General features: G+C 33.7%; 1 protein-coding gene across 9 annotated transcripts in view; it reads right to left on the reverse strand.

The window, feature by feature from the left end:
* Window positions 1-15,769, reverse strand: part of VPS13A (vacuolar protein sorting 13 homolog A) — a 233,962-nt gene that overhangs the window by 150,155 nt on the left and 68,038 nt on the right. For all 9 annotated transcript variants that reach the window (XR_011431384.1, XR_011431387.1, XR_011431386.1 and 6 more), the window contains 3 exons: window positions 15,185-15,317; window positions 12,540-12,657; window positions 4,172-4,310 (listed from right to left, as the gene is read on the reverse strand). Coding sequence is in view for 5 of the 9 variants with exons in the window: in XM_023627180.2 (XP_023482948.2) it covers window positions 4,172-4,310; window positions 12,540-12,657; window positions 15,185-15,317 (390 nt within the window). In the remaining 4 variants the exon portion in view is untranslated. The remainder of the gene's footprint in view (window positions 1-4,171; window positions 4,311-12,539; window positions 12,658-15,184; window positions 15,318-15,769) is intronic.

The following is a 15,769-nucleotide window of genomic DNA, read 5'->3' on the forward strand; positions in this document are numbered from 1 at the left end:
GAAGCTTGCGCTGCCCTGATATCGTAAACAAGACATTACAAAAAAAATATATACAGCAATATCTTACATGAATACAAATATAAAACTCATCAATAAAATATTAGCAAATAAGGATGTCATTAACAAACGAGGTTTGTACTGGGAACACAAAGATACTTTAACATTCAAAAATTAATCAATTAATTCATCACACTAACAGAATAAAGAAGAAAACTATACGATCCCAACAGATGCAGAAAAAGTAATACATAAAATGCAACATCTATTCATGATACAAATAAAACTGTCAGCCAACTAGGTATAGAAGACTACCTCTTCAACCTGGGAAATAACCTCTAGGAAAAACCTACAGCTATTATCATACTTAACAAGGTAAAGACTAAATGCACTCTTGCCCCCTAGGTTCTGGGCCTAGCCCAATGAAACTGAGGAGGAGGCTCCACCCTCTGACATTCAAGAAGAGATAGCTTCAGCTCCTTCAGACCTGTGCCCTCTTGGCCCATGTTGGTAGTGGCAGACCTGAGAATCTCAGGATAGCCTTTGGGGTTATTCTTTCAGAAATACATGGGAAGAGAAACAAGGGAAATATAGAACAACTGGAAAACAAGAGATAAAATGGCACTATTAAGCCCTCATATATCAATAAACACTCTAAATGTAAATGGACTGCATTCTCCAATCAAAAGACAGAGTGGCTGGCTGGATTAAAAACAAGACACAACACTTCCTCTAAAGACAAACGCAGGCTCAGAGTGAAGGGATGGAAGACAATACTCCAAGCACATAGCAAGCAAAAGAAAGCAGGTGTTTCCATACTTATATGACAGAGCAGAGTTCAACAGTTCAAGATAAAAAAGGCAATGAGAGACAACGAAGGGCAACATATAATAATAAAAGGGACATTCCACCAATGTCTCACCAAAAAAAGGGTAAACATGTGAGGTAACAGATGTGTTAATTAACTAGATGGAGGAAATCCTCCAGTGATTTCTATGTCTATTCTTTTGATCTGTGTCTGTTCTTCCACTGATGACCATACTGTCTTATTTTCTGTATAAGTAAATATATATTTATGCTAAGTCTTTTTTTTAATCATCTTTAGATGTTAAGGGGCATTCCTGCGACAGTTTTCTGAGTCTGGTTCTCCATCAGCTTTATGCTATGCTGACTGAACCCCTAAGTCCTTTCTGGCTTAATGTATATTGTCTTTAACACTTTTACTGACTTCTTTCCTCTTAAGCTGTTATCAGTTTTGGAAAAAGTGCTTGTGTAACTGTTAGATTCTCTCTTGGTTTTCACTGATGCTCAAGAGGACTTTCTCCCCTATGCTGTGCTTAATCTCTCTATGTAGCAAGAGGGTCTCAAACACATGATCTATGCTAGATCATGTTCCTTTAAAATCAAGTAAATATATAAAAATAGGCAGAGAGTAACTGTGTAATATGTCTTCTTATACTGAGTTTCTCTTATATGCCAAGCCACACATTTGGCAAAGGATTACTATCTAAGGGTATCTATTATTTGTATTCAATACCCAGCACACCTCTAGATTTTTGCATATTTTTGTCTTTAATCCTTTTCACATTCTAATAAGTTAGGTATTAAGGTCATTATTTTACTCAGGAAATAAATTCTTAGAGAGGTTAAATATTTTGCCTAAGATCATATAGCTTATAGTCAAAGTTGATTTCAGGTTTCTTTTCTTTCTTTCTCTCTTCCTTTCTTTAAACAAATCTACACCCCTACCACTGATGTTCTTTCTGCTATTATCATGCTGCTTTCTGTATAGTTGACTTCCTAATCTGCAGGGACTGTGTTTTCTACTTTTTCCAAGTTTCCTGAGAAAGTTCAGTACAAAAGAGTAGATCTTTACTAAGAGTTTTGATTTAACTTGAAGTGGTTTTACAGTTCAGATCAAAAAACAGTTTTTAAACAAAGAATCACCCCTTCATGAATGTTTGTTTGGCTTGTCTCAGAAACAAAGTTTCAGTTACAAGTCTTAAAAGTTTGTTTGTTTCTTTGTTTGTTTTGCTGAGGAAGATCTGCCCTAAGCTAATCTCTGTGCCAATCTTACTCAATTCTGTATGTGGATCACCTGCCACAGCATGGCCACTGATGACTGGTGTACGTGCATGCCCAGGAACGAAACCTGAGCCGCTGAAGCGGTGCGTGCCAAACCTAACCATTAGGCCCACAGGGCTAACCCCCTTAGGTGTTAAAAGTTTTAACACCTAAGTATCTTTTGAAGTTGAATGTCCCTCTTCACTTCCTGCAATAGACGGCTTTTTTTAAAAAAAATTTATTTCAGTTTTGTTGAGGTATAATTGAAAAAACTGTAAAGGATTTAATATGTACATTGTGGTGATTTGATATAGAAACACATTTAAGGTCTACTCTCTTAGAAAATTTAAATTATACAGACAGTATCAACTATAGTCACCATGTTTTACATTAGATCTTCACTGGAGAAGAACAAAGAAGCAGACTCAGCTCAATGGAGAAAGTCTTTTCTACATATGAAACTGAAACAACTAGAAATACAAATGCAAAAATAGAATGATGACTCATCACATTCACCATATAAAAATTAACACAAGGTAGATCACAGACTTAAATATAAAACCTAAAACTACACAATTTTTAGAATAAAACATAGGAGAAAATCTTTTTGACCTTGTGTTGGGCAATGATTTCAGGGATACGACAGAAAAAGCTTCACTCATAAAAGAAAATACTGATAAATTGGATTTCATCAAAATTTAAAACCTCCAGTCTTCAAAAGAGACTGTTAACAGAATAAAAAGCTCAGTAACAGACCATGAAAAAATACAGCAAAAAACTAGTGTCTTAAGGGTAATGGTACATGTCAGCAACTTACTCTCAAATAGTTTGAGGAAAAAAGTTCTTTACACTATTTTTACAACTTTTCTACAAGTTTGAAATTATTTCAAAAGAAAAAACGTTAAACACAAAAAGAGAAACCAGAATTTAAAATCAGAGAGTGGATATTTTCTTTTTGAAATTCTCTTGATAAGAGATAAGGTATATAATACAAAACAGAAATCAGCAAGTAAAAATCTAATAACTTTGGCTACATAAAAAGTAAAAGCTTTGGCATGGCGAAAATAAATATATCAGATAAAAAATAAATGGGGAAAAAAATTTTTTGTAAGTGATAAACAGTGATAATTTCCTTAATTGGAATATCATAACCCAACAAAAGACACAAACAGCAGTTTCCAAAAACAGAAATTCAAATACCCAAGAAACTTACAAAACTAAGTCCTATCTTACTCATAAAGAAACGCAAATCAAAACCAGAAGATAACACTTTTTCATTTACTAGAAGAAATTTAACATTTGTTAATATTCAAGACTAATGAGAACAGAGAAACAAACACTCATTTACTGTTGGTGGGACTATAAATTAGTACTCAATTTAGAAAAGAAATTTAGCAAAGTTCATGAAAACATAAAATTCACATACTCTTTTACTCAACAATTCCACTTCAAGGAATTTATCCAGTAGACAAAAATATACCCCAATATATGTACAAAGAAGTTCAAAGCAGTAATTTTTATAACTATGAACACTCAAAACAATATGAATGCCCATCAAAAGAAGATTGTTAGGCAAAGGACGGTACACTCACAAAATTCAATAATCTATCACCATAAACAAAAATAAGGTAGATCTGTATGCGCTAACATGAAAATATCCCTAAAGTATACAACATATATGATAATAATGGTGAAAAGAATACAGATTCAGAACAGTAAGTATGATCCCATTCATGTAAATTTTAAGAACATAAAAATATATATACATGCACGTACATATACACACAGGCAGGCACATGTTTGTGCGTGCACTAATACATGCCATAAACATTTCTAGAACACTAGAGAATCAGTGGTTAACAGTGTTACCATTGAGGAGAAGGACTGGTGGCTGGAGGAGTGAAGAAAAGTAGACTCATTATTTTATACCTTTCTTTACTGTCTGCATCTTTTACTACTGTATCGTCTTCTCTTCAAAAATGTAATTTTTAAAGGTCTACTCAAAATGAATTAAGTTGCTTTACTTGAAATTTCTGTGGTTGTTACAAATACTATTTGTGAATTTTTTTTAATTCATGCTTTTATTAATCTTGAAAGTAACTTTCATTACCTGAAATGATTTGGCAGGGCCATGTACTTCAGTTGCAGGTTTGGGTTTTGGAATGCTTTCAACCAATTCCAAAATCCCTTGCAGTTTTTTATCTGAGATTCGTAAAGAAATCAGCGGTAACTTTCCAAAAATCTTGAATCTGTTTTAAAAAGATAGGAATCATTATAAAGCAACTTTCACTCTAATTTGTTTGTTAATTAAAAAAACCACTGTCCCCCTTAAATTATCCAAGAACAGTCAAATGTGATTTTAAACACAAAAATTATCCACACAGTCCATGAGACAAATTATCCCACAATTTCCACTCAAATTTCTTTTTACCTTATTGACCAATCTCTCACTAGATGAACTACCCTCATTATTTTTCAGAGGGTTGTTTTCTAATGTTGTTATACTTATTATCCCTCTGCTATTTGCCAAAGGTAGTTGACAACTAGTATTTATCAAGTGTTTATTTCATGACAGGCATTAAGGAAAGCACTTGATATGCATTACTGTAAATAGTTCTCAAAGTCTATGAGGTAGACCACCTATTTCTGCTTCCTGCTTCTTAAAAGTTCCCATTTGTGCATGGTTCCTATCAGGAAACTAAGACTTAGCAAGTTCAAATAACTTGCCCAAGAGATTATATATCTAAAATCATGCTTAAAAATCAGATCTGAGTGAAAAAGAAAAATCACATGATCATATAAATAGATTCATGTTGCAAAAACCAATACCCATTCATGATAAACTCTCTCAGTAAACCAGAATAAAGGAGAACTTCACCTTGGAAAAACCTCCACCTAACATCATACTTAATGATGAGAAACTCAAAGTTTTCCCATGAAAATTAGGTATAAACCAAGTATGTCTCTCTCATCACTCCTTTTCAACATCACACTGGAAGTCCTTGCCAATGCATTAAGGCAAGAAAAAGAAATAAAAAGGTATATAGCTTGGGAAAGAAGACATAAAACTATCTTGTTCACAGATGACATAATCATCTATGTTTCCAAAGGAATTTAAAAAAAACCTCCTGGAACTAATAAGCCATTACAGCAAGGTTGCAGGATATAATGTTAACATATAACAGTCAATTCCTTTCCTATATACAGACAATGGGCATGAGAATTTGAAATTAAAAACACAATACCATTTATATGAGCAGCCAAAAAAGTAACACAAGGATAAATCTAACAAAATATACACAAGATCTATATAAGGAAAACTGCAAAACTCTGATGAATGAAATCAAAGAACTAACTAAATAAAGCGATACTCCATGTTCACAGATAGAAAGACTCAATATTGTCAAAGAACTATGTCAGTTCTTCCCAAACTGATCTACAGATTCACTGGAATCACAATCAAAATCCCAGTAAATTATTTAATGGATATTGACAAACTCATTCTGAAGTTTATATGGAGAGGCAAAAAACCCAAATAGCCAACATAATATTGAAGGAGAACAACAAGGTCAGAGGATTGACATTCCCTGACTTCAAGACTTATAAAGCTACAGTAAGCAAGACACTGTGGTATTGATGAAAGAACAGAGGAGAACAACAAGGTCAGAGGATTGACATTCCCTGACTTCAAGACTTATAAAGCTACAGTAAGCAAGACACTGTGGTATTGATGAAAGAACAGACAAAGAGATCGATGGAACGAAATAGAGAGCCCAGAAATAGACTTCATAAATATAGTCTACTGATCTTTGATACAAGAGCAAAGGCAATGCAATGGAGCAAAGACATTCTCTTTAACAAATGGTGCTGAAATAACTGGACATCCACACGCAAAAAAAAAAATGAATCTAGACAGAGACCTTACAAAATGGATCACAGACCTAAACGTAAAATGCAACACTATAAAACTCCAAAAAGATAAATCGAAGAAAACCTAGATGACTTTAAGGTATAGCAAGTACTTTTTAGATACAAGACAAAGGCACAATTCATGAAAGAAATGACTGATAAGCTGGACTTCATTAAAATTAAAAATTTCTGCTCTACCAAAGACAATGTCAAGAGAATCAGAAAACAAGCCAGACTGTGAGAAAATATTTCCAAAAGACACATCTCATAAAGGACTGTTAATCCAAAAGTATACAAAGAATTCTTAAAACGCAATAAGACAAACATTCTGACTGAAAACTGTGCCAAAGATCTTAGCAGACACCTCAACAAAGAAGATATACAGATAGCAAATAAGCGTACAAAAGTATGCTCCACAACATATACCATCAGGGAAAGACAAATTAAAACGAGATACCACTACACACCTGTCAGAATGGCCAAAATTGGGATTACTGATAACACCAAATGACGGCAAGGATGTGGAGCAGCAGGAACTCTCACTCATTGCTGATGGGAATGCAAAGGGGCGCAGCCACTTTGGAAGAGAGTTTGGCGGTTTCTTACAAAAGTAAACATATTCTGACAATATGATCCAGCAATTGCACTCCCTGGCATTTACACAAAGGAGTTGAAACTTATGACCCCAAGAAAACCTACACACGGATGTTTACAGCACCTTTATTCATAATTTTCTACAAATAAAGTTTATCCACATAAAATTTATATTCCAATTTTATAACCAAAACTTGGCAGCAACCAAGATGATGGATAAATAAACTTGCACATCAGACATCTGAATATTAAGTGCTAAAGAAAAAAAAAAAGAACTATCAAGTCATGAAAAGACATGGAGGAAACTTGCATGTTACTAACTGAAAGACGCCATCTGAAAAGGCTACATACTGTAATACTCCAACTATACGAGATTCCGGAGAAGGCAAAACTATGGACACAGTAAAAAGATCAGTGATTGCCAGGGCTGGAGGGTGGTAGGGGAGGGATGAATAGTTGGAGCACAAAGGATTTTTAGAGCAGTGAAAATAATCTTATGATATACTCTGTATGATACCAGTCATTATGGATACAAGTCATTATGTATTTGTCCAAACCTATACAATGTACACCAGAGTGAATCACAATGTAAACTATGGACTTTGGGTGATTATGACGTGCCAATGTAGGTTCATCAATTGTAACAACTATACCACCCTGGTGGGGGATGCTTTTAATGGGGTAAGCTACACATGGGTGAATACAGGGGGTCTATGGCAAATCTGCGTATATTTCTATTAACTTTCTGTGACCCTAAAGCTGTTCTAAAATAATGTCTTTAAAAAATAGTAATAATAATAATAATAATAATAATAAAGAGACTGACAGCAAAGAGAGAGTGAGTTTTCATTCACCATTTTTATCTCTGCATTTTTCCCAAAACTTAATTTTTCAATTCACACACACTGACTACTAAGGTTCTCCTTCTAAAGATATATCTGAATTCCTTGAAAAAATTATAAGCTTTCTTTTATTTCCAATAGCGTAAATATGTGTAATTAATCCCATGCATCCTGGTTTAACTTAGGTACATGTTATGGATCAGTCTCATTAATGTTGCCAGTTGTACAACCTGAAGACAATGACGCTGAATACTACCTACCAAAACGATAGAGCATTTCTTTTTATTTGTCTTAAAATTTTTTAAGCTCAAACTTCAAAGGAAGCTGTCTGACACTTTAGAGTTGCAGGATTTCATGTAATATCATTCTCACTTTTTACTGCTCACAACTTACAAAACTGTATCTTTTCTTCTCTCTTTCTCAAACCAAATTCCTGGTATTCCTCTGCCTTAAAATTCCCAGAGAGCAGTTTGATTTTCTAGAAGACGGAAATCTACAAGAATGAGACTTAGTACACTGCACAATGTTTGCTAACGGATACAGTCACTATAATTTAAAAGGCAACAAGAAGAGTGCAGGTTTCTCTTAGGTCTCTCCCTTTCACATAGCAACAGAAGTAACGACCGGGTACCAGGTCTATTCCACAGCATAAAGGAGAAGGCCAGGCCATCACTACTTCCTTCTATCCTTCTTCCTATACTTTAGGGACAAAGCCTTCAGCACTACTATATGAACATTCTCTTGTTGCCTCTCTAGTAACAATTCTCCTGGGATTGTACGCTAGGTGTTAGATGTGTCTTTAGTTAGACTTTAAAATAGATCTGTGGCTGAGGTTTGAATGTTTGCAAGGGAGAGAAAAAGTAATGGTGGAAAGAAGAGGAAAAAGGGCCAGCTACAGTCTAAAACTATTTAGAACTAAATCAGCTAAACAGTCCAGTCTAGTTCAACAGACTTCTCTACTAAGGACCCTGGACTCAAAGTTTCAGCTAACAGGAAAATATAAAGATCCTGGTAAAGGTAAATACACGATAAATATAAATCAAGTATTACTATACTTTTCATTTGTAACTCCACTTTTTTATTTTCTATAGGATTTAAAAGAAAAATGCATAAAAATAATTATAAATATATATTAATCAGTACATAATACATAATAAAGATGTAATTTGTGACATCAATCACATAAAATGGATGAGGTGGAGCAGTAAGGAAATAGTTTTTGTATGCAATTAGTTAAGTTGGTATCAATTTTAAATAGACGGTTAAAACTTTATGCTGATATATGTAATCTCCATGATAACCAGTAAGAAAATATCTACAGAATATGCACATATGGAAAAGAGAAGGGAATCAAAGCAGGTCAGAAAATCAACTAAACACAAACGAAGGTAGTAAGGGAGGAAATAAAGGGAGAAAAAGCTATAATATATACAGAGAGTAAATAACAAAATGACAAAAGTCCTTCCCTATCAATATTTACTCTAAATGTAAAAGGTTTAAACTTTCCAAAGATATAAATTGACAGAATGGATGAAAAAACCGGGATCCAACTACATGCTGTCTGCAAGAAACTCACTTTAGATCTAAGGACACAAATAGTTTTAAAGTGAAAAAACAGAAAAAGATATTCCATGCAAATAATAACCAAAAGAAAGCAAGAATAGCTATAATAATATTAGTCAAAATAAACTGTTAAGTCAAAACCAGTTAGAAGAGACAAAGAAGGACATTATATGATGATAAAAGGCCACTTCACCAAGAAGATATAACAATTACAAACATATCTGCACCAATCATCAGAGCTCAAAAATATATGAATCAAACTGACAGAACTGAGGGAAGAAACAGATCTACAATAATAAGAGACTTTAATATCCCACTTTCAATAATTGATAGAACAACCAGAGAGAAGATCAATAAGGAAACAAAGGACTAGAACAACTTTATCTACAAACTGAGCCAAAAAGACATATACAGAACTCTCCCACAACAATAGCAGAACACACATTTTTCTTCAGTGCACACAGAGCATTCTCCAGGGCAGATTATGTTAGGCCACAAAACAAGAGTCAAAACTTTTTTAAAACACTGAAATCACAGAAAGTATCTTTTCCAATCACAACGGAATGAAACTAGAAATAAATAGCCCTCACTGTTAAACACACTCACTGTTAAACAATGAGTCAAAAAAGAAATCATAAGGGAAATGAGAAAATATCTTGAGACAAGTTGAAATAAAAACACAACATACTAAAATTCATAGGATGCAGCAAAAGCCATGTTGAGGAAAATTTACAGCTGAAAACTGGATAACCTAGATGAAGTGGACAAACTCCTAGACACAGAAACATAACACTAGATTGTGAAGAAACAGAAAACCCACAGACCTATAACTAGTACGGAAATTGAATCAGTAAACAAAAATCTCCCAACAATAAAAAGCCCATGATCAGATGGTTTTACTAGCGAATTCTACCAAACACTTAAAGAAGAATTAACACAAATTCTTCTCAAACTCTTTCAAAAAATCAAAAGGAAAGGAACGCTTCCTAATTCATTTTAATGCCAGCATTACTCTGATACCATAGCCAGACAAAGACACGACAAGAAAAGAATACTACAGACCAATATCCCTTATGAATATTGTTGCAAAAATCCTTAACAAACACTAGCAAACAAAATTCAACAGCACCTTAAAAGGATTATACACCACAACCTAGTAGGATTTATTCCTGGAATGAAAGGGTGGTTCAACATATGAAAACAGATCACTAATAGAACAAAGGGAAGAAAACCACATGATCTTCTCAATTGATGAAGAAAAAGCATTTGAAATATTCAACACATTTCCATGATAAAAACACTCAACAAACTAGGAATGGAAGGAAACTATCTCAACATAATAAAGGTCATATATGAAAAAACCTACAGCTAACATACTCCATGGTGAAAGACTGAAAGCTTTCCTCTATGCTCAGGATAGAGGATGCCTGCTTAAATCACTTCTATTTAACAGAGTATTAGAAAGTCTAACCACAGTAATTGGGCAAGAAAAACAAATAAAAAGCATCCAAATCAGAAAGGAAGAAGAACAATTACTGCTGTTCAAAGACGAAGTGATCTTATATGTAGAGAACCCTAACAAGTCCACGCCAAAAAAGAAATGTTAGAAGTAATAAACAAATTGAGCAGAGTTGCAGGATACAAAATCAACTTGAAAAAATCAACTGAGTTTCTACACACTAACAACGAACAATCTGAAAAGGAAATTAATAAAATAATTCCACTTATGATAGCATCAAGAAGAATAAACGAAGAAAGTAAAAGATGTACCCTGAAAACTACAAAATGCTGCTGAAAGAAATTAAAGAAGACACAAATTGAAAGACATCTCATGTTCATAGACTGGAAAACTTAACATTAAGATGTCACTACTCAAAGCACTTACAGATTCAATGAAATCCAAATCAAAATCTCAATAACATCTTTTATAAAAATAGAAAAACCCATTCTAAAATTCATATAGAATCTCAAAGGGTCCCAAACAACCAAAAACAATTTAGAAAAAGAACAAAGTTAGATGACTCACACTTCCTGATTTAAAAACTTACTACTAAGCTACAATAATCAAAACAGTGTGGTACTGACATATAGAAAGACACAGAGACCTAGGGAATAAAACAGAAAGCCTAGAAATAAATCTTCACATATATGGTCAAATGATTTTTGACAAGGGTACCAAGACCATTCAATGGGGAAAGGACAGTCTTTTCAACAAATGATGCTGCGAAAACTAGATATCCACAGGCAAAAGAATGAAGCTGAATCCTTACGTTACACTATATCCAAAAATTAACTCCAAATAAATCAAAGACCTAAACATCACAGCTAAAAGTATAAAATTCTTGGAAGAAATATACAGGAAAGCTTCATGACAGTGGATTTGGTAATAATTTTTTGGATACAATACCCAAAACACAGGCAATAAAGACAAATTAGACTTAGTCAAAATTTACAACTTTTGTGTATCAAAGGATATTATTAAAAGAGTGATATATAAGGCAATACACAAAATGAGAGAAAGTAATTGCAAATCATACATCTGATAAGGAGTTAATATTCAGAATATACTAAAAAACCAAAAACCCTCCTATAACTCAACAACAAAAAAATAAACAACCCAATTAAAAGATAGGCAAAGGACTTGAATAGACATTTCTCTAAAGAAACATATAAATTGCCAATAAGTAAATGAAAATATATTGGTTCTAAGGCAATAATGAAACATCACTCAATAGCACTAATCATTAAGGAAATGCAATTCAAAAGTATCCTTAGATACTACTTCACACCTATTAGGATGGTTATTATTTTAAAAAAAGAAGAAGAAAATAAGTGTTGGTGAAGAGGTAGAGAAATTAGAACCCTTGTGCATTGCTGGTGGGAATATAAAATGGTGCAGCTGCTATAGAAAACAGTAGGGTGGTGCCTCAAAAAATTAAAAATAGAATTACCATATGATCCAGCAATTTCACTTCTGGGTACACACCCAAAAAAACTTAAAGCAGAGTCTTGAACAGATAGTTGGTACACCAATGTTCATAGCAGCATTATTCAATAGCCAAACATCATTACAGCAACTCAAATGTCCAACAACAAATGAATGGATAAACAAAATGTGATACATACATACCATGAAATATTTCTCCGCCTTAAAAAAAATGAAATTCTGACATATGCTACAACATTGATCAACCTTGAAGACATTCTGCCACATGAAATAACCCAGACACAAAAGAACTAATACTGAATGATTTCACTTATCCAAGGTACCTAGAGTAGTCAAATTTATAGAGACATAACATTGAATGGTGACTGTCATAGGCTGGGGGAACTGGGGAATGGGCATTATGTTTAATGGGCAGAGACTTTCAGTTTGGGAAGATGACCAAGCAGTGGATGGTCACACAACAATGTGAATGTACTTAATGCCACTGCATTATACATTTAAAAATGGTATATTTCACGTTATGCATATTTTAGTACCAAAAAAAACCCCAATGAAATATGGTATTTCCTTAGCTACGGAATTACTGAGAAAATCTACAATCACATGAAACAGACAATACATACTTGGGCATTCTTATATCCATGAAAACCATGGCCTTAGAGAGTTCCACATTGAAGTGCATAGGTATCAAAATATGCTGTGCAGATACATTGAGTTTTCGTGCTTCTTTCCAATTATCACCTAATTATAGAAAATAGTACATGTTTAACACATGCATAATTTGAAAAACAAACTAAACCTAAAATTACTACTAATACTTCGTAATCATACACACATGATACAGGGAGATCTTCCCACATGGAGATAACTTTAATGGCACATTCCCAGATACACACAATCTGCAGGTAAATTCTTTTCCCTTTCATCACTTTCCTCCTGCTGCTTCAAAACACTCCCTATTTTTTAACAGGAAAACTTCTTATTAAAAAACAACAGTTTTAATCAAATCTACTGTGTATCCACTGACAGTCACTACACCAACCAGACACCTTATCAAAAAACAACATGGCTCTAAGGCAATGATGAAAAAGGTAGGGAAAAGCATAGTCTTTCTGTATCAAGAAATAAAAGCTACCACGTATTCAAGACTTACAACTGGCACTGTTCTAGGCAATGTTTAAATTTTCATTTACTTCTCACAATGATATATAATCATCTCATTATAGCAAACTGAAACTCAGAGGAATTTCTAACTTGCTTATGGTCAAAAGGCTAGCAAGTGATGGAAGCTGAAATTTACATCCCTGTCTGCTAACACCTGACCTTCTGGCAACATTCACTGCACTCTAACAAGCTTAAATGTTCAATAAGGGAATGGCTAACTAACTCATAGCATAGCCTTAGAACATTAGTCAATAAAAATCATGAATTCAAGTGCCCAAAATATTACTGATCAATGAAAAGAAAATCAGGATATAAAACTATGTAAATCATCTAAAAAGTGCATTCACAAATACTCCTACTCATAAACACCACACAAGCACATCTCATATACCCATTGGCATGTACATTGAAAAAAATACCAAAAAGATATGCACTGAAATAACAATGTTCATGTGTGAGCAGTAAGATAAAAGATGATGTTTTTGTTTTCTGTATTGCCGACATTTTCTGAAAGACAGGTTTCTAATTAGATGAAATAATTTTTAAAATTTATAACAAGCTGAATGGGATCTGTATAATACAATGCATGTTTACATGCACTACCTCATTTGAACCTAATATTTCTATGAGTCAGATAAAATCCTCGGGCATGGAAACCCAAGCCAACGAAAGATTAGATTCTTGGAGATAGGTAGTAAAATGGATTTTATTACCATTTTTAAAATTCCAACACTGCTGAGATAAATGAAATATTTCCTTCACTTCTTAATTTACAGATAAAAAATAAGATATCATAAAAGCATATGTTTCAGTATTTATCAAGACAGCTTATGAAAAACAATTACATAAAGTAACCCCAATATCAAATAAATCCGACAAAAAATATTTAATTATTTAAGAATAGTTAGTGCTTATCAAAAACAATTCCAAGGAATTCCAATAATTTTCAGACAACAATGAAATACTTTAAAAATTTTTTCACAAAGCATCTCAATATCTTAAATATTAAGTATGGTTTCATGGACTTCGAAAACCAGTAACCAAAATGTATTAAACATACCAAAATACAGTAATTTACTCCCTGAAAAAAACTTTATGGGTTTTCTATAAACAATTTACATCTGCCACCCACTAAACTTCTGGGCTCTTTCAACGCCAAATGAAATATGATAGAAACCAAGGTCACTATCCTAAAGCAAATATAGTTAAAGAAATAAAATAAAAATGTCTCAGTCCTATATAAACTAACATTTTTAAGAAGCGTTACTTTGGATTCTCATTGCTTCTCCATTTATTAGTTAGCTCAGATAATTAAAATCTGACTCTATACATACATATTTAGACCTCAAAACAACCACCAACCCAACTCTTTTGAATTATCTGAACAATTCAGAAGCAATATGACAGTGGAAAGAGGGCTCAACTAGTCTGGGCTCTCTCACTATCTACTTTGGAGACTCGTGACAAGTGAATTTCTGGCTGTGCTGACTTCATCTAAAAAACTAGATCTGGATCAGAGACTCTTGATCAGTACACCAAAGTGGATGGGGTAAAGGTAGAGCGAAGATAGTGACCCTCGGAAAGACAGGTCTTTGTGTGGCTGCTTATGGCCTGGGCTGTCAGAAGCCCTAGGCTGGCTGCCTGGCCTTGAGCAGCCTTTTCTGGTTATCCCACCATGTACTACAAATATCATTTTAAATACACATCCCAAGGTTTCTAACCCAAGGTTGGAAAACAGTCTAGATCAGGATTTCTCAATCTCAGCACTACTGACATTGGGCAAAACAAGTATTTATTGTGGGGCAGCTTTGCTCTACATTGTATGATGTTCAGCAGCATCCCTGACATCCACCCACTAGATGGTTGTAGTGCCCCCACCACAGCTGTGACAATCAAAAATGTCTCCAGACGGTGACAATGTCTCTTGAGGGGTAAAGTTGCTCCTAGGTGAGATATTGCTCCTTGGCAATATCTACAATCACTTCTAATTTAAAAATATAAAAGTTCTAATATATTTAGGATGAAGGTCTTCAGAGAAACTATCTAAAATCCTAATTAATCACTTCAGCAAGATGAATCAATAAATAATGCATTGTATACTTACCAGCTCTGCTGTAAAGCAGCTGTATGCTTGTCAGTTGAACATCAAAGGAATCATAAGCTCTATGCATTATCTCTTCAAGTTTGGCCCCACCTTGTTTCATATCCAGTAATTCTGATCGAGTTTTACTTGTCACCTTGAAGTTAATTTTTATAGTTTAGACTACGCAAAACACTTCAAAATGAAAATATAAAGTTATCTTCCGGACTATAATATAAAAATTTAATAGAAGAGGACAAACTCACAAGCTAACATATATTATAAGGCTATTAGAAATGTCTTTATCCATAATATATACAATAAGAAGGCCAGGTATGCAGTAAATTTTTACATATTAAGTTATATTTCCCAATTATTTATATTAAAAGAGGGGAACCAAGGCAGTCCCTGAGAATACTACATCTAAAAATTTTTACAACCTGGTAAGAAGCCTTTCTATTAAAAATAAAATTAAGAAACAAATATAGCTTACAAAAGTTTTCTATGGCACAACGACAGATATTTAGGTAGTTTTTAATAAGAATAGTCCAGGATTAAATAGTAGGATAACTGAATTTTAGTCCCAACTCTGCCATTTATGTGATCCCC

This window comes from Equus caballus, chromosome 23 (genome assembly GCF_041296265.1).
Source record: "Equus caballus isolate H_3958 breed thoroughbred chromosome 23, TB-T2T, whole genome shotgun sequence".
NCBI classification, from domain to species: Eukaryota; Metazoa; Chordata; class Mammalia; order Perissodactyla; family Equidae; genus Equus; species Equus caballus.